This window comes from Carettochelys insculpta, chromosome 1 (assembly GCF_033958435.1).
Source record: "Carettochelys insculpta isolate YL-2023 chromosome 1, ASM3395843v1, whole genome shotgun sequence".
In the NCBI taxonomy this organism is placed as follows: Eukaryota; Metazoa; Chordata; order Testudines; family Carettochelyidae; genus Carettochelys; species Carettochelys insculpta.
The window spans coordinates 264846629-264874159 of record NC_134137.1 but is presented as its reverse complement, the minus strand read 5'-3'; the positions used below and the strand labels follow the sequence as shown (position 1 = coordinate 264874159).

Sequence of the window (27531 nt, the reverse complement as noted above, 5' to 3'; positions counted from 1 at the left end):
TCATTAATTATTCATCAGAGAAGGAGGCTCTTCAGGAAAACTTGATGTATTGCAACTCCTTTCTGTCTTAATTGAATTCCACACTTGTGTCTAGTACACATCTGCTGCTCACACAAAATGAGGGGCATAGCAACAAAGGTAGCCATGTTAGTCTGTATTCTAACAAAACAAACCAGCAGTCATGTAGCACTTTAAAGACTGAATAATTTATTAGGCGACGAGCTTTTGTGGGGCAGACCCACTTCTTCAGATCTGCATTCAGTGCATGGCATGATGGTTTTATAACACAGAGATCCCAAAAAAAAAAAAAAAAAAAAAAAGCTCCTCACCTAATAAATAATTTTGTTAGTCTTTAAAGTCCTACTTGACTGCTGGTTTGTTTTGTTAGAATGAGGGAAGAAAAACAAAGAACCACCTGGTACTGTAAATCTTGAGGTGTTCAAGGCTTGCAAGAATACTCTGTTTCTTTATTTTTATTTTTTTTAAGGCAGGTGCTGAAGGAGAAGCTTTGTTGCACTTATTTCACTAACAATATTAGCATATAAAATGTACATATTCTGTGCTGTGCTAATGTTGCCTGATGGTCATTTTACCCATTCAGGAGTAAGGAAAATAAATAATATCGCAGTTTCTCAGAGAGGAAAGATGGTAGAGCAGTTAAGAGAGTTGCCTGAGGCCAAACAGTTGATCATTTGTCAAAGTCAGGTTCATAATTTTGGAGTTCTGTTACCTTAGCCTGTCTCATAGTCCCCTGCTTTGGTATTGTTTCCCAATTTTACATTTTAAAACTGTGCCTGAGCCATACCTCTTAAGGTTGTGGTATCAAAGGTTTTGTGGGGAGGTTGTACAGTTTCTTATTTTAAATCTTCCTTCTTTCCCTGTTTTATTAGTCACTGGCATAGATCATTTCTAGTAGCTACTGGGATATTCTTAAAATATATTGGAAACACCATCTTCCTGTTAATTTTGCCTTGCAAGGTCTATGTTTTGGGAATACATTCCTGACAAAATATTTAATGAACTAGGATTTCATAGGTTAGTCCTCTGATCATCACCTGTTCCAAAAAAGCACTATTTCTAAATTATTTGACAAATTGAGGATTCAGAAAGGAAGAAGGCAGTTGTCCTTAAATGGGTTCACCTATTGTAAGAAAAGCACGTGCAGGGTGATTTTTTTTTCCATTTTGTTGGAAGTAAGGTTATCATTAAGTGGTTTTTGAGCATAGCCTGAAAGGTTTGTTTTACTTTAAAAGCTTTTTAGGTGAAATGTTGTTGTTTGGTAGATGGTTTTTCAGGTTCTGCTTTTTTAAAAGCAAATCACCTGAATTTGACCCATCTACCTGCACTTTGAGGGTATCTCTTCAATGGAGCAAAAGAGCAGGTCTGTACCTAAAATACTGCAGCGATGCAGCTTCACTATTGTAGTGCTTAAAGGAAGAAGCTCCTACGCTGACAGTTTCTCCTATCTGCAGAGGGAGCTCCCGCCTCTTGGGCAGGTTCATTATGTCCATGGGAGAAGCTCTCCCACTGACAGCACTGTCTACGCTTGGGATTAGTTTGGTCTAACTATTGCTTAGGGGGGTTGGATTTTTTTCCATCCCTGAGTGATGTGCTTCTATGGAGATGAGCCTGCAGTGTTCACCAGGCCTCAATCTGGGTGACTTGTATCCAGGTCTGAGCATCCAGATTAGGCTAGCTCAGATGTGAGTAACCACAGCTATGAAGCACTACCAGGATTGACTGCCCTCCCTGGTGCCAACTCACCAATGTGTGATGTAACAGGAACACTCCCCTAGCGTTGATGACACAGGCACAGAAATTACATTTAAAAACCTAAATTTACTGGCTGCTTGGAACATAATATTGCTTTATTTCTTGGAATTCAGAACAGTTGCACGTAAGCAGGGGTGCAGTCAGAATTTTTCTAAGGAGGGGGCGGGGTTGTCAAGCATGTTCATGTGTATGCCCTCACTGAGCTGCCCCATCTCTTTTTGGAGAAGCCCTGGAAGCAGAAGAGGTGAAGGAGGCAACATGAAAAGATGGTGGCCTGTGGAGAGCCTGGTCAGGTGTAGTACTGGGGGGTCTGGAACCTCCGGAGGAGCTGCTGCCCCTGCTCGAGGAATTGCTCGTTGCTGACAGGCACCTTGTTCGTTCTGGTCACATGGAGGGAATGGTGCAGGGTGAAGTGTTTATTGGAGGACTGTCAGCACTTGAAAGGTTTATTCTGTGTCAGCTTGCTGATTTCACAGCAAGATCAGCCCAAGGGAGAGCAGCACCAATGTTCTTACCAGCACTTGTAACTAGGCCCAGCCAGCTTGGGTTAGGAGTGCCACCTAACTTGGGATAAACAAGTTCTTGTTTGTGGGCCTAACATACATGTGCACATCTCATAGAGTTGGAAGGGACTTTGAGAGGTTATGGAGTGTGGTCCCCTGCCCTCTTCACAGGGCCAAACATCATGCCAGACATGTGGGTTTTTTTTAAATCTATTTGCCCCAGACCCTAAATAGCCTACTCAAGGATCAAGCTCACAAGCCTGCATTTACCAGGCTGATGCTCAAACCACTCAGCTATGAAGGGCAAAGCTAAAAGGTTTACCAGGCACCAATGGTAATGCCAGAGAGCAGGATAGCATACTAATTTAGTAAGTGTGATTTGGTGAAATTAAGCAACTCACGTTCATCTACAACGCATAGCGATGCGTGAAAAACTTGAGAGTTCTGGGGCTGAAAGTGTACCATATGCAGTTCTTTTAACTGATTTGGGGATTGTGAATTTAAAGCCTGAAACGGAGCCCTCCTAGCTCTTCACAAGCAACTGCATTTCAATGTTTTGTTTGTTTAAAAAAAAAATTAAGCTTAACTGCTTGGCTCAAAAGTAATAGTTTAGATAACTCTATAAGCCTCCTTGAAGTTTGTAGCTATAAACCTTGAGTTCGATAAATGCTCAGTTTTCTCCTCTGTAGTAGGCATGTGTGTGTCCTTTTCAGTTTTTTGAAAGAGGAATTCTATTCCTGACATGCATAGTCACAAATTGGTAAAAGCATCTGGCAATTGCCTGATCTCATGATCAAAACAAAAAGCAGTCAAGTAGCACTTTAAAGACTAGCAACATGGTTTATTAGGTGAGCTTTCGTGGGACAGACCCACTTCTTCAGACCATAGCCAGACCAGAACATTCGAGTCTGTTCTGGTCTGGCTATGGTCTGAAGAAGTGGGTCTGTCCCACGAAAGCTCACCTAATAAACCATTTTGCTAGTCTTTAAAGTGCTACTTGACTGCTTTTTGTTTTGATAGTGTGTAGACTAGCACGGCTTCCTCTCTGTTACTGATCTCATGATGTTTTTCCATGCACCTGTGGAGCTGTTGGCATCTTACTTTGTAACAGCTCTTGGTAAGCTGATGATTGTATCCCCTTGCAATCTTTTTACCCATGCTATTTGCAGCCAAATAGTAAAAGGATAGACGCGTCCTCAATGTCTTAGTTCCTTTGTCAATTAGCAGTTGACTGCTTATTTGTTTTAAAGACAACAGAAGAGTTGCGGCTCTCCATAATATCACAGCTGTGTGTCTGTTACAGTTGCTGTCACTAACAAATATTTGTGGTCTGAAACTTCCTTTTGATGTGCCCTTAAAAAACAAAAGGGGGAAATCCCTATGCAAGTATCTATATACAGAGTATATTCATTTCCTCTTTTTACAATTTAGAAGGATATGCAGGTATGTATTGCATCTTTCCTTTTTGTTCTGAGAAGAGCTAGTATACATTGAGGATCCTTTGGGCTACATTACACTACAAGATAAACTCATATTGAAGGCAGTTAGCTCGATACAAAACTTCACTGTAAATACAGTTCTCTTAGTTCAAATTAGGGAGCACCAATATTGATATAATATTGTCTCTACCAGCTGGGTGTAGTGTCAAGTTTGAATTTAAAATTTAGAATTAAGGGCAGGGGCACTGGATATGTGCAAGCCTCATATCTCAAAATTGAATCTATTAGCCTCCAGAAATGTCTCTTATATATCCCACAAAGCTACACGATCACCTGCCAAGTATGGCTGCTGCTGTCCAGGTGCACAGGAAGGAGGTCACAAAAAGCCCGCAAATTTGAATTCATCAGCACCCATTCCTGGCAATATAAAGGGTGCCAATAATGAAAAATTTCTTTTGCCCATCACATCGTACTGCATAGGTAGCCACCTCCTTCAGTCATGAGTAATGGTGTGCCTAGTAGTTCTCAGGCTTGCAAGAGAGCTCCAGTGTGGAGCCATCAGGAGATGAATCAGTGGTGAGCAGACTTGGGGTGTCCAAGAGAAACACAAACATATATAAGATCTAGCAGATGATGATCACCAAAGGTTACTCCCGGGACTCTACGCAATGCTGGATGAAGGTGAAAACTCCAGCAGACTGAACACACAGTCCAGGAAACCAACTGGCTTTCTGGGTCACCTCCACAGACCCACCATTATTATGAACAGCTGCACGTGCTTCATGGAGAGGACCCCACCACATTATCCAGTATTAATTACAACAATTGTGGAGGCCCTGTTCTGGAGTCCAGGGTGAGCTGAGAGGAGCTGGAGACCCAGGAAGAAGAGGCCAATGTAGAGGAAGATGGGGGCAACCAGCAGGGGCCCAAGGAAGTTCTTCCCGACAGCCCAGACCACTTCACCCTAGAGCTGGAACTGGTCCCCTTTATGCTGGTCCCCAGGACCAAGCTGTTCTGGTGAGTATTTTTTCCTGAATGCTAGAAGTGGGTTGTGGGTGGGCATGGGTATGGGTACAGGTTTTCTATGCATCTGTCCCCCTCAGAACAGCATGTTCATATTTCTGGGCACGGAGAACTTATCCTTTTTGGAGATCTCCAGGAAGGCTTCATCCAGGCATTCTTGTATTTTTTTGCACCAGGTTTTTGGGCAGGCCTGACTTATTGTGGCTTCCATGGTAGCACACTTTGCTGTACCAGGCAACCAGGTAGCAATCTGGTGTCACGGCGCCACACAGCATTGTGGCAAATTTTCCAGGCTTGTGGTCACACAGGATGAGCAGCTCTTCTTTGTTGATATCTGTTATTTTTGGCAGGGTGATGTCGTCTTTGGCAACCTAAAGAAGTATGGGAATTTGGATTGGTTATTTTTTTGCAATGCTCCCTGCCCTTTTAAATTTCCGTGGAGCACGTTGTCCCACTATGTGGCTGGTGCACACACCGTCTCTTCTCCCTCTGGAGCACAGGTGGCAGGCTCTCCAGGCCTTCTTCCCTCCCATTTCCCTTTCTCCCTGCATTTTATTTAATTAATTTTCAATTCACTCCTCACCCAGCCATCCATGCAGCTGGAATCAAACTCTTCCCCACCTTTCCCCCTCGCCATGCAGCTGCCAGGCTTTGCAGATCCTGCTGCCGCAAACCGGTATGTACAGTATGGGTGAGTTTGTCCTCCTGTACGTGAAATTTTTCCCTGATGAGGGCTGCTCTGGTGACCGCCAAGAAATGTTTTTACCCTGTCCTGGCAGGCAACTGGAAAACCCCTCCCCCAGCATCTTTTTTTTTCCAATTTACCTGGATCTCTCTGCACCCAGCCATCCATGCGGCTGCAGTTGAACTCTCTCCCATGGCCACATGGCTGCCGGGCTCTGTGGTCCTTGCTACTTGCAGGGGATTGCTCCAGGAGTAGGCAAAAAGAAGTATTTTCCCCTGTTCCTGGACAACAGACAGCTTACCCTTCTTTGTAGCACCTCCACCTTCCCCCCCATAAAGTGAACAGTAGCATACCATATCCACAACTAAATGCTCTGAATAAATGGTGGTAAACAATGGCTTCTGCAATGCACACCTTGAATGCCATCCTTAATAAGCCTGAAGTGGCCTTGCAAAAAAGAAAGTTTCCCTGACAGTAGAGAGAGAGAGCTATTCATTCCTTGGGTAAGGGCGTAGTGTGAATCATATCTCAGTTGTGACCTTCACTTTCCAGCTGTCATGCCCAGCGTGGGAGACAGGCCAAGGAAGCACAAAAGGTGTCAGCAGGATCTGATCCTGCAGCACACGGAGAGGTCTGAAGCGGAAACTAGTGACATGAAGAGGGAGATAGCAGAGTGGCAATCGGGTATGCTTGACTTCCAGAGAGAGCAAGTGGCAAAGCAGATGGAAAATGTGGCAAAGCTTATAAGGGCTGTGAGCAACCAAACGCAAGTCCTGCACTCCATGCTGGAGCTGCAGAGGGGCTCCCAATGCAGCAGCTGGGAGTCCCCTGGAAACAGGTCATCCACCCACCCATTGTCATATTCCCCAAATGTGGGGAGAGAGGGAAAGGGCAGCCTGCCGCTACAGCCCCAAGGGTCACAGCAAAAGGCTGTCCCACCGAACTTGACCACACTTCTTTCCCCTTCCTCTTAAACCTTTCTTCCACTCCAAAATAAACTTACTCTTTTGAGATCAGCGTGGTGATTTTTTTTTTTTTTTTTTTTTTTTTTTTTTTGCCATGCACAAGTTGTAGCATGCACAAATCATTGCTGGGAACAGGGCAGGGGTGGTAAGAACTGTTAGCACAGCTGCCTGCCACAATGCCAGGGTCTGTAGAGGATTCCTGGTAGAGGTACCCGAGTGGGGGTGGAGAGGGCCAATAGCACATCTGCCCCCTTTTTTTCGTTTTAAGGAAAATAACTCTCCCTCCACATCCAACTTAGCCCCCTCCCTCCCAGTGGTTTGACCATTGGCCTGCTAAACCTAGGTTGAGCTCAATCCTTGAGGGGGCCATTTAGGGATCTGGGGCCAATAGATTAAAAAATAAAAGAGGGGGGTGCTTGGCTGTACCAAGAGGTCAGGGGACTGGATTTTATGACCTCCCAAGGTCCTTTCCAGTTCCATGAGGTGTGTTGCATGTATTTCTCTCTCCAATAAAAGCATTCTTTTAAGACACGGTCTGACTTATTGGCTCACATTTGGTGGAGAGTACAAATGAGTTTGTGTGAGGGTTGGTTGTTATTACAGCAGAGAAATACCTCGCCATCCTGTGTATGGCAGTTCATTTGTGAAGCTGTTTTTTAAAGCATACCTTACTGCTGCTGCCTCCGCATGGTCATTGGTGAATGGCTGTGTAGGTGGCCACACGTAAACCCTGCCTATGACCTCAGACTCGATACTCCAGGTGTTCAGGAAAGAATCCCACCTGGGTTCACAAATGTGATACCGAAGAACGCATGCTGTAATCAGAGTGGGGACATTAGTTTCACAGAGGTCCAAATGGGTCAGTTGGTATCTGAACCTCTCTTTTAAACAGCCAAAGGTGCACACAACTGCCATTCTGCTCTTGTTGAGCCTTTAAAGTTTTCTTTGCTGCAGTCCAAGGCTTCTGTGTAAGGTTTCATAAGACAAGGGAGCAGAGGGTAAGTAGGGTCACCCATTATTACAATAGACATCTCCACATGGTCAATCTTGATTTTTACCCATCTGGGGGAAAAAAAAGCCCCGTCCATGAGCTTTCTGTATAGCTCAGGATTTCTGACCTCCCCCCTCACCCTTTGGTGAAATGACCTTTGTTATCTACCAATGCCTGCAATACCATGGAGAAGTACCCCCTTCTGTTTTATCTACTGAGAGGCCAGGTGGGCTGGAGCCATGATGGTGAGGTGCATGCCATCTGTTGCCCCACCACAGTTAGGAAAGCCCTGACAAGCAAAGCCTTTCACTATGGCCTGTATATCTGCACGGGTCACAGTCTTCCAGAAGAGATGCCAACAGATTACATGGGCAACCTGCATCACCACAATCCCCACTATAGATCTGCCCACATCAAATTGATTTGCCACTGACTGGTAACTGTTGGGCTTTGCAAACTTCCACAGAGCAATTGCCGCTTGCTTGTGAACTATTAAAGCCTGCCTTTTTCTTGTGTTGCTGTGCTTCAGGGTGGGCACCAGCACATCAAAAAGTTCCGTAAAAGTGGACTTGGGCATATGAAAGCTCTGCAGTTGCTGCTCCTCATCCCAGGACTCCAAAATGATATGGTTCCACCAGTGTGTGCTGGTCTCATGAGTCCAAAACTGCTGCTCCACTGTCAGCAGCGCATTCAGGGCAGCCAGCATTTGTGAATTCTTGGACCACAGTAGAAAGATTTCTTCTTCAAAACCATCACCACCACCATCTCACTTTGTAACTGACACAAAAATTATTACACAACAGTTCATGAAGTTGCTGTAACAGTGTGTGCAATGCACTTGAAACATTTGAGGGTCCATGATTTTGCTAGTACTGTCTCCTGTTCGTTTACATGTAGTTACTGGGTGCTCTGAATTCTGGGACAGTACTGTGCATTCTGGGATAGTGACATCAAACACCCACAAGCAACCAGGGCTAAGGCACTTACCCATGCAGTGGAACTTGGACAAGGCAATAGGGACACAGAAACTTGACATGGAGAAATGGAGGGTCAAATTTCCAGAAGGTTTGTGGACACTTGCATTTGAATTTTTACTATTGAAGTTAAGAAATAAAATTCATTAAAAATTGAATTATCTTGTAGTGTTGGTGTAGCCTCAGTTTCTTAGTGTATTGCAGAATAATGAATAATACAGCACCATGAAAATTCATTAATAAAATACTGTTGCCCTACACAAGTTAATCTGTAGTGTTACAATAAATTACCATCCAATTGAGGTCCAACTGGTAGAAGCACCCTTTGCTTAATATCTTCCCTTGCAACTTTCAAAGGATTGGAGAATCTTTACTAACTGGCAAGGTTAATTTCTTGACTGACTGTTCTTTTGCCACAACTGTCTTTTTGGAATGGATGTGTGTGTTTACATGTGCGTATCCTGGAATGCTTAAGGATCTAGCCAAAGAAATCTTGGAACCATTAGCAATTAGAGAATTCCTGCAGGATAAGTGAGAGGACTGGTGAAGGGCAAAGACAGGCTGGCTGTAGAAAAGGAAACAAACTGGACCTGGAGAGTTACACAAGTCAACCTAACTTGGATTATTGGAAAAATACTAAAATGAAGTATGTAAACAGTCAGTTTGTAAGCATTTAAGGTAATGTTCCCTCTTATCTCTTCCATCCGTATAGGGATTTTTTCCAGCCATGTGAGGAATAAATTGTTATGTGCACTCAGGCATGTGAGAATGTGCACCACCAGCAGGACCAAGAAACCTAGCTGTGGACACTCTGCTAATTAGCATTTTAATCTCTCCTGAGTGGCTCCACAAGCACATGGCTTGGGGGAGCACTGATCTAGAATGGTGGGGGGGCAAGCCTCCCTTGGGGAGAGGGGCGTGAAATTTCATAAACTGATGCAGCACGATGGGCGGCTGGGTCTGAGGCTCGTCCATCTCATTTAAAGTGTTGAAATACACTACTGGTTTAATGTATGTGTATTCACATTTAAATACCAATTAATACAGTTTTACAGTTTATAGACATCCTCTTGGCATGTGTAAGAAAATGCTTTTTTCATATGAACATAATGGAAATGTCTGTTGGTTTCAATTACATTAGAACAAGGGACCCTGCTAATTGGAGGGACAAAAAGAGAGGCCTGATGTAAAGTTTGCACATTCCTGATCTAGAGAATAATGGGATTATAAATAAAGGCAGAATAGATCTGTCATGAAAAAATAGTCAAACTTTAAAGGTGGAAGGATGATTATGTAGTAATCTCTGGCACACTGCAGGCCACAGAACCTCACCCACCCTCTTTTCTAATAGGTCCATAACTAAGGCATGTGTATGTTCAGGAAAAGTCATGGACAGCTCACAGACAAAAATTAATGGCTTGTGTATTGTGTACCCCTGACTAAATCTTAGGGGAGTTGGTTGCTTGGAGGGGGGTGGGGGATGGCACCAGGGACCACCAGGTAGCAGCTGCTTTCACACCCCACTGCCCTTGTTCTTGCTGCTCTCAGGAGCACTCACGGAGCTGCTGAGCTGTGGCTGCTCCTGCTACCCCTAGGATCAGGCAGTCCCAGGGCTGGCCAGACCAGCCACTGCTCAGGTGGTATCTTAAGACTCTTTAGCTGCATGGTGTGGCTGGTTGTGAGACTGCCCCAGCAACTGGCCATGAAGGTGCTCCAATGTGGTCATGCACAGCCCAGCTGCTGGGTTGTCTCTGGGATCAGCCACGCTGGTCACTGCAGAAATCGCCGAGCCCTACCCACAACCTATTCAAAGTACAGAGAGTCCACCGCATCCTCTAGTTTAGACTAATATATAAGCAGTGCTCCATACTGCAGGGGAAGGTGAAAACCCCCAAGGTCTCTGCCAGTCTGACCTGAAGGGAACTTTCTTCATAACCTCAGATACGGTGATGAGTTACAGCCTGAGCACATGGACAAGACCCACCATCTAGTGTCTAAGGTGTTATGAGATCTGCACTATTTACAGATAAATACTAAATCTAAAATAGCATCACATGTTTTGGGTTCAGTGATTATTTGGTGAAGAATTTTGTCAGCTTTCACATCCGGAAAACCATTTATCCTCCAATCTGTATCTCAGAAATTAGACTCCCATAATCAAATACTACTGGGAATTGTGTATTTGATTTTAAAAATATTAGAAGTCTCACTTCAGATCGATTGGATCCTGGGGGTACTTTCCCTATAATAACTTTGATGTACCCAAATAGTCCATTGTTTCTGCTTTCTTTACAATCCACCTCATCATTAATGTACAAAGCTAGTCTGCTACCTTTACCTTCACTTCTGTCTTTTCTGATTCAGAGCAACAAAAGTAGTAACCACAATGCCCCCCTCCAAATGCTGAAGGTAATCAAAACCGCATTTTAAACTACCCAGAGACATTCTAAATTTATGGCTTTGTTTGTCCTGGGTCTCATGTCTCAAAAAGTAGGGATATGTGACAGACTAGTGTAGGATTTCTTCTGATCTAAACTGTCCTTGAGAGTCATGGGTATTCTTTTGTTTGTTTTGGTTTTTGTTTTTATTTTTCTTTTGTACCATAGTAAGATATGTGGTGCTAAATGTTCATGTCTGATGTGTTTCACTAACCTACAAGCCTCAGTAGGTACAGCCCTTGGGCAAACAACACTGCATGAAATAGTTCCTCAATGGACAAGTTTTAAGGTGGGGGGTGTGTGAAACCTAATGATCTACATAGAAGTAAACTTTCTTCCTTAAATTTCTATCATGTGATAAGATTCTAATGTTAACACCTGTGGACCTCATCTTACTGAAGAGTAAGTTAACAAACATGCGTTTCTGGAGAGGGAACTGCATTAACTTAAAATGGTATGACACAACCTACTGTGTGAAGCATGAAGTTAGTGTGTTGATGGGATATGATGTTGGCTGAAGACCAAAAGATTATGCCACTGGGTGAATAGTAATAGCAGGGTGGACTCCTATACCAAAGTTAATCCAGACAGTTTATTTGGCACTTGGAGGGGCTGTATTTCAAGGGCAGCCAGTTAATCCTGAGTGGATGGAGGATTGTAGACTCGGCTGGGTAGTTAAACTGTGATTAGGAAGGGAAGAACTGCAGGAAAAATTAAGCTTCCCTCTGGGAGTAAGAAGTAGAAACACTACAGAAGGCTATTGGGCTTGTTTTACGTACTTTGCTTTAATAAAAGTGAAATGGTGTTTCAAAACCCGCAGTTGAAACATAGTCAATCAGTGGGCTTTGGTGAAGTCTGCAGAGTCCCTAAGATGGTTGGGAAAAGCAGACAGAATTGCCTGATACTTGCAGGCAGAAGTGAAGAAGGAAGGTGTGAAAGATCTGGACTAGCAACCCACAGGTCCCAGTGTCGAACAAAATGCATGCCAATGAGGCAATAGATTGTGACAGATATTCTGAAAATGTTATTGCACCATAGATGAACTCAATCTTTTTAAAGCACTACTACATTTCACAGAACATATATACAAAACTTTCTTCTGTCATTTCCTTGGCTCCACCCCAGTACTTTGAGCAGGAATTTTACCATTTGGTCACTTACATCATCTGTAACCAAGAGCTGCCAAAGATGCCCGCCCCCTCTTCCCACAGAGTTAAACTCAGTTTTGTTCTGTTCATGTAAAAAAAAAAAATCAGGAAAAGGTATAATTACCTGTGCTAGAACTAAATAGTAAAAAAAAATCACACTTGTTTGGGGTGAGGGGAAGGAAGTGCCCACAGGAAACCACTTTTAAAACCGAGGCATCTTTTAAAGATTTAGGTGGAAAAGTTCCAAGCCTAGCACAATACGGTAAGAAATTGTCCAGCCCACACTTACCTGAACTTTTTGTGTTTCCCAAGAAAAGCAGAGAGGTGGATATGAAAGTTGGTGGGGGAGAAGGGGGGCTGGGGGGAGAGAAACCTCTTGGACTTCTGGCAGCCTGTATCTGCCATCTTTGTACTCTGTGTCAAGTATTCATTAATTAAAACCTTGGAAATAAAAATGTAGCCCAAATAGGAGTTTCTCTTCTTTCTACCATATTTCCCTACCTCATAGTCACCTTAACTTATTCACCTTCTGCCATTGTGGGAATAGTTGATAGTTTTCAGTAACAAAACATACCCAGAACTAGCTGTCCTAGTTGGTGACCATGAAGGCAATCTATATATGCTGCTTTGAGTGATTGCACATGTGCATTCCAATGTGCATGCGCATGCACATTCCCAGTTACTAGAAAGTTTTCCCCCTAGCTGGTAGCCATTGGGTCAGTGTGGCACCAATAGAGGTACCATCTTACCTGACCCTCCCTCTGTCCCAAGGTGAACCCGCCATGATGGCATGGCCACCTATGCCCCCTGGCCTCACTCAAAAATGGGGCATGATGCCAAAATGTTTGGGAACCACTGCTCTACAATATGGGACATGAATCATTTGCAGGTTTTAACCAGTGTAAATTATGGTGTGTCTGTAGCTTGAAGTCTTTATATCCTATTTAAATCTGGCAGTTCAAAGAGAACTTAATTGAGCAGATCTATTAAGATGTATGAAGTTAAGACAGTTTTAAAAACCTAAAGGTTTTAAAGTGGAGAGACTTATTTCTTTTCCTTTCTACTTTCACAAAATGCAAAGCAACCACCCTTCATTGTAGAGAACTTTAGAAAGATTTTCAAATAAGAAAAGTCAATATAAAAATATTTCCCTTTTTAAAAAAAATACAGATCTCTTTACAAATCAGGAAAACAGATTTTGAGGTAAAGAACTTAAGTAAAGCATGAATCAGTGCAGTTAAAAATCTTAGAGGAACTTGACATTTTATGTTTATTTAACTGGTTAAATTTGTTGACGCATCCAGATTATGAACTTGAAACATTTTATTACATTTAACCCCAAAACTGCTACTTTACAGTGAGCAAGTTTATTACTTGTCTCTTGTTGTAAGGTAGAAAGATAAAGCGTTTGGAGTAATGCTCAAAGTTGTGTGTGTTGACAGAGGCATCAGACACCAATGTGTGCTGAGCCCGTGGTGGTTGCTGCTGATATAATTGCTGTGAAATGGGGGGTGGGAATGACTTACTTTAAAAAAACTGAATTTTTCACACCAACAGCAAATAAAAACATCATATTGCTTTAAAATAAAGCTTCAAGTATGGCATGTTAATGTAAAGGCCTAATACTCAAACTTCTTCTGATAGTACGTATATAACATAAGTATGGTCATACTGGGTCAGACCAAAGGTCCATCTAACAAGTATTTCATATTCTGACAGTGGCCAATGCCAGATGCTTCAGAGAGAATAAACACAACTGGTAATCATCAAGCCATCCATTATTCCCTGTCACCTATTCCGAGCGCTGACAGAGGCTATGGACACCTATTCCCCCCCCCCCGCCCCCCCCCCCCCCCACACACACCCCTTCTGGAATTTATCTAGTTTTTTTGTTTGGTCACAGTTATTATCTTGGTCTTCACAGCATACTCTCAACAAGGAGTTCCACAGGTTGACTTTGTCGGGTGAAGAAATGCTCCTTTCGTTTGTTTTAAACCTGCTGCCTATTAACTTCATTTGGTGACCATTCTTTGTTGATTGTCTGATTGGATGTGGGAATGAAGAAGGGAGGGAGGTTGTGAGGTCGAGGGCAGAGCTGTAATTGATTGGTTCATAGTGACAGCAGGTCCCTCTTGGCTATCAGGCAACAGAAATGCTACAAGTTGGGTAGACCCCTTCCACGTGGTTACCTACATGCCACAGAATAGGTAATATCCTCTGGGAGCTGCTAAAATTTTGTTTACATTCTGTCTTTGGGTTGATGGTAATTGGTAGCTTTGTAGCATTATGCAGTACTGAGCTTCTAGGTCACGGGGTGGGGAGCCTATGGCCTGTGGTCCAGATCTGGTCTTACAGCTTGCTTGGTTCTGGTCCCTGAGGCTCAGGGGCTCCGTCCTACCCCACACACATCCAGCCTGCTGTGGGATTAGGGTGTGGCACCCAAGCCTTCCAGTTCAGAGTCAGGTGAGGTGGGTGGGGCTAGATGTGCCCCATGGGCGCTATCTGGCAGGGAGGTGGAAGTGGTTCCATGTGCTGCAGCTGTTGCCAGTCCCTCTCTCCCTGCCCTGGCTGGGGAGAATGGCGGCAATGAAGTACTGCTTTGTGACTTTCCCCTGCCCCTCGGGCTGGATCTGTGGCTAGTCAGAGCAACACGAAGATGGTGCCTGAGAGCAGTGGGGGACATAAAGCCACATGTGCCCCCTGAGGATTTGTGCTGGGTAAGCACCCTCCCGCCATCACCCAGACCAGCCCTCTCCCTCCCAGACCCTCCAGACCCCATCCTGTTCCTGCACCCTCCCTACTGCCCAGATCCTATACCACAGCCCTGATTCCCACACACTGACTCCCTCATTTGTGGCTTCCTCAGCCCGGAGCCTGGGGGACCCACAAAATCTCCCAACCCTGGCCCCCCATGCCTTGGAGCTGGGGTGTGAGGGGAATGAAGGGACTGTTGTTTTTGCAGCAAGGGACCATGTCAGTCAGAGTGGCCCCGACTGATTTTTCTGTGGGTCAGTGGCCCCTGACCCAAAAAAGGTTCCCACCCCTGTTCTACAATGGTGGGTAGTGGTCAAAGTTCCCTCAAATCTCTTCTGTCCACACACAGTTGGGTTTTTTTCCCCCATTCCTGTGCAGAATACTTTTTTGTTTTGTGTTGTGTTTTTGTGTACCAAGACATCTGTGAATGTGCACCACCAATAGAAACAAACGAACAAACCCATGCTGTGGGCGTGCTGCTAATCAGCTGGGTGGCATTTGATACTCTTCTTCTGAGTGGCCACACAAGTACACTGCTGACAGGGAACATTGGTTGTGGTTGCTTTTTGGGGTTTTGGTCACAGCTTTGTGTGTTGTGATTGTGAACAGAGCAGTACAGACCCCGTGGGCCTGCTACCTATCTGAGCTTTCCTTGATAAGCCACCATTCTCTCTCAAAACAATTTTCTTGTTCTTCTCTGCATTTTCTAATACTGGCATATCCCTTTTTTAATCCTAGCAACAGAAATCGTGTACTATTATCTCAGTTTTGACTTTATTAAGCTCTTAGATGTAGTGGCCGAACTTTCCAGTGACTAGTGGTTTTTAGCAATTTGATTTTGAAATATATTGAAGAGTCTTCCCTGCCCCCTCAAAGGTTCAAGTAAATCCTACTCCCTTTCTTTCCCAGGCAAGAAGCGATCAGATTATCAATATAAAAATGAAAGGCACCAGCAAGAGAAACTTAAGTACCTTGTATTTACATTAATGTGCCACACTTTTCCTCCCCTTTGTCTGCTCCAAGGTATCTGATGTCTTTATAAGATAAAGATATGGTGTATCAACCCACCATACTGAAAGTGTATTGTGTGCTGTATGACGAAGCGCTGGAAAGCATCTTTCTTCCAGCAAGCAACAAATCAGACAGCTAAGGGCCAGATTTTGATATCTCCCTTCTGTTTGATTTCTCTGTAGTCTCCCGTGCACTTCAGTGAGAGTCCTCCTGGTGCAAGGTGGTGTTCAATGAGAAGTAATTATGTTGGAATCTGCTCCTGTGTTCATGGGCATTTAGGTTAGTGAGACATGACCGGGAAGTAGGACTCAGCGTAGACAAAAGATGAGCATAGACAGAGGAAAACTCAGAAGAACAAGCTTGAATCCCATTGGCAAAGTCAGTGGGACTAAAGAATGTTCTTGAGTGCTTTTCTGGATGAGGGCGCAAGATAGCAACCAGCATCTATTTTGGGGACTTGACCAAGTATGTAAACAATGTAAGGCCTAAATCCTTGCGTAAGACTCTTACTTAAAAATAGTGCACTATGTTGAAATAACTCGCAAGAACAAAGTCAAAAATAGTGTATGATGTTAAGAACTCACTTAAATCTATCGCTCAAACTCTACCTTTCTAGCTAGAACAGATCCTTTTTCTTTTCTGGTTTCCTGGATTCAGAATCCTCACCAACTTATGTACAGGGGAACAACAAAATAAGAGCATCACTTTTTTAAAGCTGGTGGTGGTTCAACCGGACAGGCTAAAGATCTGTGTCCAGAAGCTGTGTTTAAATAATGGAAAGCTATGGATCGGAATCCCGTACTCAGAAAGCTGTTTTCTGGGGCAGAAATCCGCTCTGGTAGCCAAAGGGCCATGTTTTAGAATTGCATGCATGCTTGTTGTGGAGAAAATGGAGGCCTAAGACTAAGGGTATGTCTTCACTGACAGTAGGTCAGGGTCAGTCCGTAGTAGGGACATGCAAAATTGAACTCTCTGCGGTCAGCAGTCGAACTCTGTACTCCATAATATCGCGAGAAGTAAGGGAGGTCAATAGCAGAGTTTCCCTCTGTGAGGATGGCCAGGTAAGTTGATTGTGCATAAGTTGATTCTAGGTATGCAATTGCCGTAGCTAGAATTGTGCATATACAATCGACTTTAATGTTTAGTGTAGAGCTGGCCGAAGTGAATAACTGTGCTCCCCATGTCTAGAATTGTGAAAAGTCCATTTTCACCTGTTATATTACTTCCTGCTAACTAATTGAAGCCTTTGGGATAAACTAAGGAATACATTCATAAAACTGCGCTGTACTGTTTAGGTATGAAGCTGAGTAAAGGGACATATTTCAAACATATACTCTGAAGCTAGCTGCCTAAGTGTAATACTTTCTCTTGATTATGGTGACTTTACATAAAATAGACACTAATTCAGTGGAAACATTATGAATGATTTAACCTATATTTAATAATCCTTATTACCCGAAGGCAAAGATAAAATTTATATCTCTAAAATGGCTTAATCCACAGTTCTTCTGGTGACATGGAATTTACCTACGTTGTTCAGTTTAAAATATATCCACTGTCTGTCAGTGGAGTAACATTATACAAGATAAACAGAGTCAGTTTCTTATAGCTGCACACTCAAGCGCCAACAGATGAACAAAGACTTCTTAGTACACCAGGCAACAAATAGTGAAGTAGGTTAAATAGAATATATTTAATGAGTGGATGATGCGTAAACTGAATTGTTAGGGTCAGATTATTTAGTCTTTTTTAACTTTTAGAACTATATAATGTTAACTTTGAAATCGTAAAAAAAAATTGCTTTTTTTCCCCAAAAGCATACCTATTCAGTGGTGATAAACTATAGTTTCCATACCATAATTTTTTTTTCCTGTTCAGTTTGCATTGACAGGAATCCTACTATACATTATTGTTTTATAACTGCACACTTATTTCTTCATTATTAATAGTTCTTGGTCTTTGTTTTGGAACCATATGAGTTCATAAATCTCTGTACTTTAGTGCAGGGTTGGCCAACATGTGGCCTGCGGACCAGAATCTGGCCCGCATAGCCTTTTCCTGTGGCAGCAGCACCATTTTACCCAAGCCAACCAAAGTGAGTGTACGGTGCAAGGTGTAGTCAAGCGAGGGCATGGGGTGGCAACCTGTGGCTCCAAAGCTGCATGCACCTCCTTAAGGAACCACGTGCAGTTCTCTGCCCTGCTGCATCTGAAATGATAGAACTAAATTTAATTGGTTTAACAGCTGGCAAGGCAGTGGGGAGGGATCTGGCCATCAAACCAATTAAATTTAGTTCCATCATTTCAGCACGGCAAGCCAGGGAGCCACCTGCACTGCAGGTAGGGGAAGTGAGCAGGAGAGCTGGGGGGAGGGGCGGTCAAGTCTGCCCCTGCTGGAGCCATGCCGAGAACAGGAGGGGAGGTGGCAGCCATGGAGAAGCAGCAGTAGCGCGCAGAGCTTGTTGTCTGAGGCAGGTTAATCCTGGGGATTAGCGGGGTGGTGGGAGGGCAGGTTTGAGATTATTTTGTGTTTGGTGCCTGGAACATGTAAAAAAAAAAAATTGCCCTGTGGCTCCTGTTGTGAAAAGGTTGGCCACCCCGTTCTAGTGTTTAGATATGTGTCGGCAGTGTGACAAGCTGACCCATTTCCTCCACCCCCACTTCTTCCCCACCCCCATTATCCTAGATCATTCAAGTCCTCTTGCTGTCTTGTCCCACTGAAGATAAGGTATCCATATATTAAAAATTCTTGGTAGTTGAGAGTGTAACCCCTTTATAATTTTTAAAGGGCTTAAGTTAGGAGTTTTGACGATGGCAGCCATTCAAACAAGACAGGTGTAGAATCACTCTGGTTATTAGTGTACAAAGTAGTTCTGCATCATTGATTAACCCAGAGATTTTAGAGCATAGGAAATTTCGTAACTGAGAGCAGACTGCAGTTGTGCGTCTACTTGAATAGCTTCTTTGTTTGGGTTTTGTTGTTGTTTGTGTGTGTGAAGAGACTATTCCTTCCTTGAGTAATTTCAGGAGAGGCAGTGTTACTTCCCACTCCTATGGAATCTACTGCTATTAAAGAGGTGGGGGAAGGATCTCATGGGCCCAAGAACTACACACTTTTTCCTAACTGGTGGTTTCCCTAACTAACTTACATTCTTCTGTCCCAACCCTAGGAATCACACAGATAGCAGTTTATTTCTTACAGACTCTAATTATTAGATTTTGGTAGGTGGCTCAGAACATGGGACTGATATCATTTAAGGTTTCTGGAGCAGAAAACCATTGCTTTGCAGGTTGAAAATGTAACCAATGTGTTAAAACTGAGGGAGAAAATTGAAGGTCAATGTCCCACTGTCAACCCAAGGAACAAGAAGTTTCCTCCTTAAAAAAAAATCCATTCTAGATTTCTTAATTAAAAGCAGTTCTCTCACTCACATGCAGAGGAGTGTCTTATCACCTCAACAGACAATTAGAGAAAACAGGAATGATTGCTTCGAAGTTCTTGGTGCCATAGACAATTGACCAGCAAAGAGAGAAAATAGATTTGCTCTGTTTATTTCACTTCTTGAAAATAATTGAATTGTCTGGTAATTCAGTGCTGTAAAGAAATTTTTTATTTTGGTTTTGTAGATTTGATCTGCAGTTCATTTATTTAGTGCCTGAGCACATCAAAATCTATTTTCATTTGATTTTGTTTCTGTGGTATTTTACTGTATCTCTAAAGATTTTTGTGGACTCTTTTTTTTCTATGAAAGAGTGACAAAACCTGTGCTAGGAAGAGAACATTCAGTTAGACATGTTGTAAATGAACCTTCAAATTCAATGTTGCCAATTTTGTTTAAAATGTTTTAGTTTATGTTCTATCAAAACAACACGGCTATCTCTCTGTTACTATTCAATGTTGCCAATGTTTATTGGGGTACCTGCTGTGGAAATATGTTAAGGGTTCTTTTCTCAGCTCCTAAACTATATAATCAGTGTTCAAAAGCACCGTTGCAAATAGTGCCATCAATGTGAAACTTCGTTTTCTAGAGGCACCTTGCCTATTAAAAACTGCTGTATTTGAACAGTGAAATTATAAATAGACCTATTAGCCCTGCTTTTTTAACTCTCAGATGGAATAAACTATAGTATTAGAATTGCAGCACTGTTGCTAATATAAAGCATTTAAGTGATTCTGTCCTTTTCAGTATGAGCCCAACATACCATTGCTTTGCTAAAATATGCTGTAGGCTTTGTTCATGTATTAATTGGCTCCTTAATAATTTTAGATGTTTTGAAGTTATACTAACATATCATTATAAACTCTTCTATTGCTACTGATCTTGACAGGTCTTCACCTCTGTGTTAATGTGTTTACCAGTTACATGCTATAACAGGAAGGATATACTTTAATATTCAGTGCTAGGTGCTTTGTTCTTTGGCAGAAGGGCTGGAAAGGAATGATTTCTTCTGCATCATGTTTTTCTGAGTTTTGTGCATCTTTGGTTTGTTCATACATGCTTTTTCTTTTTGTTTTTGTTTCCATTATGCTATATATAGTCTTATACCAGTGGCTAGAAGCTGATCTCCATGGCAAGAGCTCAGATACTGCAAACAGAACCTCAGGTAAAAGAGAGGATGTAAAAATCAGAACTCCAGGCTCTCTCTGCCTTTTTAAAAAATATTCTTCATCTTATTTCTCTTAAATCAACTCAGATTAAGTCTCAGCATTAAATATTGCACCATTTGTTTGTAGCTTAACTTGAATCAGTATCTATTAAATTATATCTTCCTCTAGTGCTCTCTTGGCAGATATGTTTCACTCTTACAAAATAAACTTAATTTTTCTTGACGTATATTGGTGGAAATCCTTCCACATATGTATTTAGATATATACTTATATTCATAGAGACAGAATCTAAAGGCTTCTTTTATGTTACTACATCAATAGATATTTCTATCACAAACTCCAGTTGTACCTAAAATGCAGGTGTAAACCAAAGTTTTTGAGTTGCCACCAATTCCTGCTACAGAGGCTCATACGATTTTGAAAAGATCTACGTTGTAAAATGTGCCTCATTATATCTGCAGGAAATAGCATGTTTGAAATTAACAATTAAAACTTTCCACACAGATTGATAGGACATCTAACTCTCCAAAGAGTCCTTGATTTGCTTGTACTTGCTTAAATCTGACATTGATGCATTTCTATCAAACATTGAAGGGTAAGTGTTGCATGGAATATACAATCCCACCTAAACAGATTTCCAGTTGAATAAATTCATTATATATTTTTAATTTTAGTTCTAGAATCATATTTATGTGCCACGGCCCCATGTAAGAGAACTACAAAGCATTAGTCTAACGATAACAAGAATATGTGTAGAGTCCTGGATACAAACATTTGGATTGGCATCTGCTAGAATCAAGCTGTGGACCGCTAGCTCTCCTGTATGTGCATCTGCAGTCACAGCAGCAAGCAGAGTCATGAAGTCTTGTGGGGGCTGGGAGCAGTGGGAAAGCTCCCTAAAGATCCTCTAAAAGAGGTAGGAGATATTTTTATTGCGGTAGCTACGTTCCAGAATTCATAATCAACCACACACAGCTACAGTTCCTCAGGCTACAGGGTGTGGAATGAGGGGGCTTTGCCAATTTAATACACATCCATTTGCAGCCTCTAGCTGCGATAGCTACTATTTAAATGTTTTGTTTAAAATCTCAACACTTCTAGTTTTATTTTCTGAGCAATCACTCCAAAATGCAACTGATTATGGATAACTGAAACCTTTTTGCCCTTTATCTGAGTTCCTCACAACCAACCCCCTAAATAAACAATAATACTTTACACAGCTTCATGACATCTGCTTATCATTTGAAGATTAAATTCGCACAATTTCACATTTTATTTAGCAGCGGGGTTCAGCACCTAGCCACTTACTTGTAAATCTGAACTAAACCACATTTAGCAGAAAAAATTAAAATTTTATTAGTGTTTTAAGGTAAAATTTGCAGAACTATAATTCCACTCTTGCTCTATATAATTCAAGTATCCATTTTCAGTGAAATTTTATCTGACCTATTATTAGTTAAAATATTCAACTTACTACAAACGTTTTGACCCTCTGATTTCAAGGGTTTAATTTAGGGCCAGATTGTTAAGCTTGCTTGCACCGAGGTAGCCCCTTTGTCTGTGAATTTGAAGTAAATGGAATCTGCTGTGGAATTCCGTGCAATTAATAGTGTCCGTATCTGGCCCACAGTGATAAGAAGCTGGATTCCATTTTAAAAGCTAAGTCAGGCTCAAATATGGTACATTCTGGTAATTACAGTTTGGAATTTCACAAGCTAATATTGCAGATTTACATGTTAATTATATTAAATCATAATTCACTTAGTGCCTGAAAATACTGTCAAGTTGAAGTCCCTCTCCAGGCGAGGTGTGATGCAGCAGTCCAATACCACCAGTGATGGGAGTTTATAAAATGGTTTGAATACTCCCTCATGTTTGCCAAGAAGATTCTGCCTGCTGTGACTTAACTTTTCCCACTTTCTTTCCTGAGTGGATTTAATTATTCTATCTGCCTGAGTGTTGGTGAGAGTTCTTTTCTGTAGATTTAGTATATGATGACATTTCACCCTCACAGTAAAGAGCTTTTAAAGAAGGTACAACTCTAAATTATCCTTTGCTGTGCCATCATCAATTGAATTGAAGTTACTTATAAATTGCTTTTTCCACAGTCCTTGGTACTCAAGAATAGCCTTTTATGGAGGGTGCAATGTTCTCTGCTTTATTTTGCAGTTGATCAATCAATGAAAATTACTTCGGTGTGGCTTCTTGGTAGCTTCCTTTTGTCTTTCGGTTGTTGCCTATGTGTACGTTTTTACCTTTTTTAAAAAAAAAATGTTATCTCAATAAATTGTAGGCATTGCAGACTTTCTGGAAAGGTAAGAAAAACTAGGCTTTCATACAAGCATACGGGGCTTCAGACAGCCCAGGATTTTTCCATAAAAATGCTAGATTTCTCATTATAATTGTGTAAACTTTGTGTATACTGATTGAATAGACTGGTGTGACAAAGTCCCTTGTCAACCCCCGTGGGTTCCTGCGCTTCCTGGCGGTTTCTTTGGTGGGCCTCAGAGACTCGCAGAGAACCCTGTATTTGCTCAGTACTTTCCCAAGGCAGAAGTCTCCGCTTAGCAAGCCATCCTCATCACAGGCAAGTCCCAACTGGGGAGGACAGCACCAGTCCCCTTGCAGGGCTCTGCCTGTTCCAATGTAGTACCCCTCTGGGGAAGGGTGGGGGGAGTCCAGACCCGCCCTCTACCCTGGAGTCCAGCCCAGGGTCCCTACAAGGTCAGGTGGCTGCTGGCAGGGCCTTCTCCCCTGCCCCAATGTAGCAACCTACCCCTGGGCCACTTCACCCACCGCTTCCCTGTGTTACCTCTTGCTCTTGCATGCGCCTTTCCCCCTGCAACCAGCTAGGGGGAACCTTTTATAGGGAGTGCAGGGCCTCAGCTAGCCAATGACTGCTGACTGTGGCTACTAGTTAATGAGGCCCCCAGCTGTCTGCCTTGATTGGGAAACAACAAGGCATTCCCCCACCAGCCAGTATACCAGCCCTCTTGCAGGATCTTACAGCCCCCAGGCAGTGGTCTGTCACACTGGTTAAAAATCCTGAATTTCATCATCAACGTGGCTTGGAGGCAAACTGTTATCCCTTCTTACTATCTTCTGTTTGTTGGGTGAACTATTGTGTACCTCACACTGCTGAAAACAAACAAAAAAAACTTGTGGTGCTCCTATTGCTGTGGAGTCATTCAGAAGTCCCTGCACATCCTGAGTGACAGAATCTTGTTAATTTGTAAAATAACTTTATAGCTGTATTTGAGTTTTATCTGTGGGTGGAAGATGGTGGCTTGGTAAACTTGTGCTACCGGAGATGAAAGGAGGAGCAAATATGGGCTTCGGTTCTGGCTCTTAGAAGGAGGAAGTCTCTGCATTCATTCCCTCCATTTTTAACGAAGGTCCTAATGTGGCTTTCTCCAGCTGAGGTGCTAAGCATTGCAATTTTGGACACAATCAGCGCTGCTGTAAGTATTGGCCAAAAGAAGATTTTATAGTGGTGCTAGGTGTCTCTACAGTTAAGCCACATTTTATTGAATAAGGACCGGACTGGAGATCTGTCTAGCATAGAGTGCCTAGGGGAAATGAATATGACACTATGTCCTCGATTTGTCAGATGCCTTTAAGTAAACAGACGCACAGGAAGACCTTAATGTGTGAAATACTGTGGTAAACTTTAGGTATGAGGTGCTTCAGAAGTGCCGTGTTTTATTCTTTGTCCAGGACAGGCAGATATCAGCGGTTAATCACAATAGATTTCACAGCTATGGAATTTGAAGGTATATAACTTCTAGTACAGAGAACCTCTTCTAGAGAGAAATTCAGCTGACTGTTTAAGAAATGGTTAGCCATGTGGCTTTTCTTATACCCACCAGCTCCAGTAGTCCCACCATCAAGATGCTTTTCAGTTACTCCCTCCAGAATCCAAGGAATTTATATCTGTCTCTGCAAGAGAGAGAGGGTATTAAAGACTTCACTTTGGCTGTGTCTACGCTACAAAATAATTTAAAGTAGTTTACTTCAACGTAGAGCATCTACACACAAAATACACCCCTCCTTACTTCAAAGTAGGCTTCCCCCCTACTTTGAAGTAAAACACCTACACTTACAATTGGCCCCTACTTCAAAGTAAGAGGCCAGGAAATGATGCAGGCATGGGGTCGCATGGCAGACAAGCCCTTCTGGACTTGCAGCCAACTGATCCCTTAAAGGGCCCCTCCCAACACCCATACCCTTCACATGCTCAAGGCTGCCAGGCTGTGGACAGCAGCAGAGCATGTGCTGGGGAGAAGACATAGGGACAATGCCTGATGACAAACCCTCCTTGAGGGCGATGTCCTCGCTATCCTGGCCAGCCTGCTGGCCAGGCTGGTTGCCCTGCTTTTTCAGTGATGCAGCTGAGTTGCCTGCATGGGACCCATCCTGCAGGCCCTGGCTACGGCCCTGCTGCCCCTCTACCAGTCCCCCCATTTAGTGCCAATGGGCCTTCACCACCAGCACGGAGTGGAAGGACCTGCTGGTGCTGAGGACTGGGATGATGAGTGGTGGCTGAGGAGCTTTCGGATGACCCGCCAGACATTCAAAGACCTCTGCCACTGGCTTGCCCCAGTCCTCCAGCACCAGGACACCCAGATGCAGCCAGCGCTCCTAGTGTGGAAGAGGGTGGCCATCACACTCTTGAGGCTGGTCACCCCGACAGCCTCTGGTCCCGTTGGCCACCAGTTTGGAGTCGGCAAGGCCACCATCAGAGCAGTAATGATCGAGGTAAGTCTGGCCCCCGCCATGGACACATCCTGGGAAGGGGGCTACTGGGCAGGGGGCAGCGGGGACCCCCTGCTCAGGCATTCATGGACGTGTCCTCCTTCCTTCCCCCTCACGCCCCCACAGGTCAGCCTAGCCATCAACAGCGTGCTTCCGTGACACACTGTTACCCTGGGGGACCTGGATGCAACCCTCACTGGGTTCACAGACCTGGGCTTCCCCAGTTGTTTTGGAGCCCTAGATGGGACTCACGTGGCGATCCAGGCTCCAGACCACAGAAGGGGTGCCTACGTTAACAGGAAGGGGGTAACAGTTGGGGGTAATCCAGGCCCTGGTGGACACGAGGGGCAGTTTTCTGGATGTGCGTGGGGGGTGTTCCAGAATTAATGGCTGGGAGACGAGATGCGGGCGCTCCCCCCCGTCCCCCCGTCCCCCCCCCCCGAGGTGCTCCTGCTCAGGGACATCATGGCACCCCCTGCATGATAGCCAATGCCGCATACCTGCTGCACATGTGGATCATGCAGCCCTTTACCGAACAAACCACAGCAGCCCAGGATACCTTTAGTGGTCACCTCAACCATGCTGGGGCACAGTTAAGCCAGTGCTGGGGAGGCTGAAGGGGAGGTTTCACAGCCTCCTTATCAAGCTGGATGTCAGCCTCCCAAATGTCCCCCCCCAGTCATCAGGGACAACTTTGTGGAGAGCTGGTGGGAGCCCTTTCTCCAGGACTGGGCTGTGGACTTGGAGGCCGGCTACGAATAGCTGCCTGGTACCGCGAGGCCCAGAGGGATGGGGTCAGGGTCCAGGAGGCCTTGTGTGAGGCCTTTATGCAGGGCCTGCCCTGCCCCTCCCAGCCACACTCCACACCACACCTCCCACCCCCACTCTCCCACCAAGCACCAAGGATACAGGGTTAGGGTGGAACAATAAACTTTACTTTGGGGAGTAAATGTATTTGAGAAAACACAACAGAACATTTGAAACTATTTACATTTCATGGGGGGAACGGTCCACGGGGGAGGTGGGAGGCTATGTGGGGGGGGCTAAACTGGGAGTGGGGCTGGGATGGGAAAAGGATCAGTTGCCCAGGGGCATGTGGTGCTGGGAGTTGCGTTGGCCATGGCTGCCCTACCAGTCCGGGGCCCCCTGCGGGGCCGTGACAGGGATGGGACCACGGGGGGGTGGGGTGAGGGGCCACTGGTGCTGGGCCAGGTGTGTCCGCCTCGGTGAGCAGCAACAAAGCCAGCTTGACACGGGCAGCCAGTGACAGTCCACCATGCTCTGGGCAGCTGTTTCGGGGGTGTGGGGTATGAGGGGGAAGAGGTGGCTGGGGGCCAGGCTGGGAAGGGGTGGGAAGTTGGGCATGGCAGGAGGCCAAGGCCTGGGCCATGGCATCCAGGCTGCCGGTCAGCCACACCCACACATCCAGCTCCATCCCCAAACAGTCCTGGAGCACCCCGGTCATCTCCCACACAACAGCCCTGTTCGTGGCCGCCTCCTTGTCCTTCCAGTGTTGTCTCCAGGAGGCTCTGCCACGGCTGCAGGGGGATGCAGGCTGGGGCAATGGGGCAGCCTCCTGGCTCTCTGCAGCTGCAGCCTGCTCTGGTGGGCTGTGGTGGCTTCCCAGTGATGGACCTCTGGAGACACAAGGGGACGGGGACAGCCCGTGAGTGCTGGTTCCCAACCCCAGGGGGTCTGGGGCCCCCGTTGTGCTGGCTCCCACCACACACCCCTGCTGCTCCTCTCTCCACACCCCTGCCACCTGGTGGCCTGAGAACCCTGTGAGATCCCGGGTGTTTAGAGGTTCCCTCTTGGCGAGGGTTGGCCCGTGTTCCCTTCCCCCGTCCCCAGGCACGTGGGGTCTGGGGCTGTTCGCTAGGGGGCATCCCCAGTCCTTGCAACATCTTGCTCACCCCATACATACCGGCTGCGACCTCCCAGGGCTCAGGCAAGGGGAGGCTTGATGAGGCTCTGCTCGGTGTCCCGGAGGGGAGGGCAATGATGAGGGTCCTGTTGCTGGAACCCTTGTCATTGTCCTCAGTATCAGTGGGCCACTCCCCATGCTGGGGGCTCGTGGTGCTGGAGGAGCCTGCTTCCTCGTCACTGTCCATGGGGGTGGGAGGGGGACTGGCTGTGTCAACCAGGTGCTGTTGGGTGTCTGCCTCCTTTGGCCTCAGGAGGTTGTGCAGCTCCCTATAGTGCGGGCAGTGCACAGGCCTTTCCCCCGACCAGCTGGCAGCATCATGGGATTTAATGTATGCCTGCCTCAGTTCTTAACTTTGATCCTGATGCTGCGGTTGGCATGGCCTCGGGCTGCAAGGCCTCTGGCCAGCCGGTCAAATACCTTGGCGTTCCTCTGCCGGGTGCCAGTTTTGCTGAAGGACCTCCTTCTCCCCGCTACAGGAGCAAGGAGATCCTTCAGCTCGTCCTCAGTCCACAAGGACCCCTCCTGGCGCAGCTCTTG

General features: G+C 44.7%; 1 protein-coding gene across 6 annotated transcripts in view; it reads left to right on the top strand.

Annotated features, from left to right (window-relative positions):
• Window positions 1-27531, top strand: part of DENND5B (DENN domain containing 5B) — a 172326-nt gene that overhangs the window by 51162 nt on the left and 93633 nt on the right. For 2 of the 6 annotated variants that reach the window (XM_075006618.1, XM_075006597.1), the window contains exon 2: window positions 20243-20308. The exons of 3 other annotated variants lie outside the window; for them this stretch is intronic. In XM_075006618.1, the coding sequence (XP_074862719.1) occupies window positions 20243-20308 (66 nt within the window). Of the gene's footprint in view, window positions 1-20242; window positions 20309-21209; window positions 21229-27531 lie in introns of those variants that run through there. One more of the 6 variants, XM_075006644.1, reaches the window with a different exon arrangement.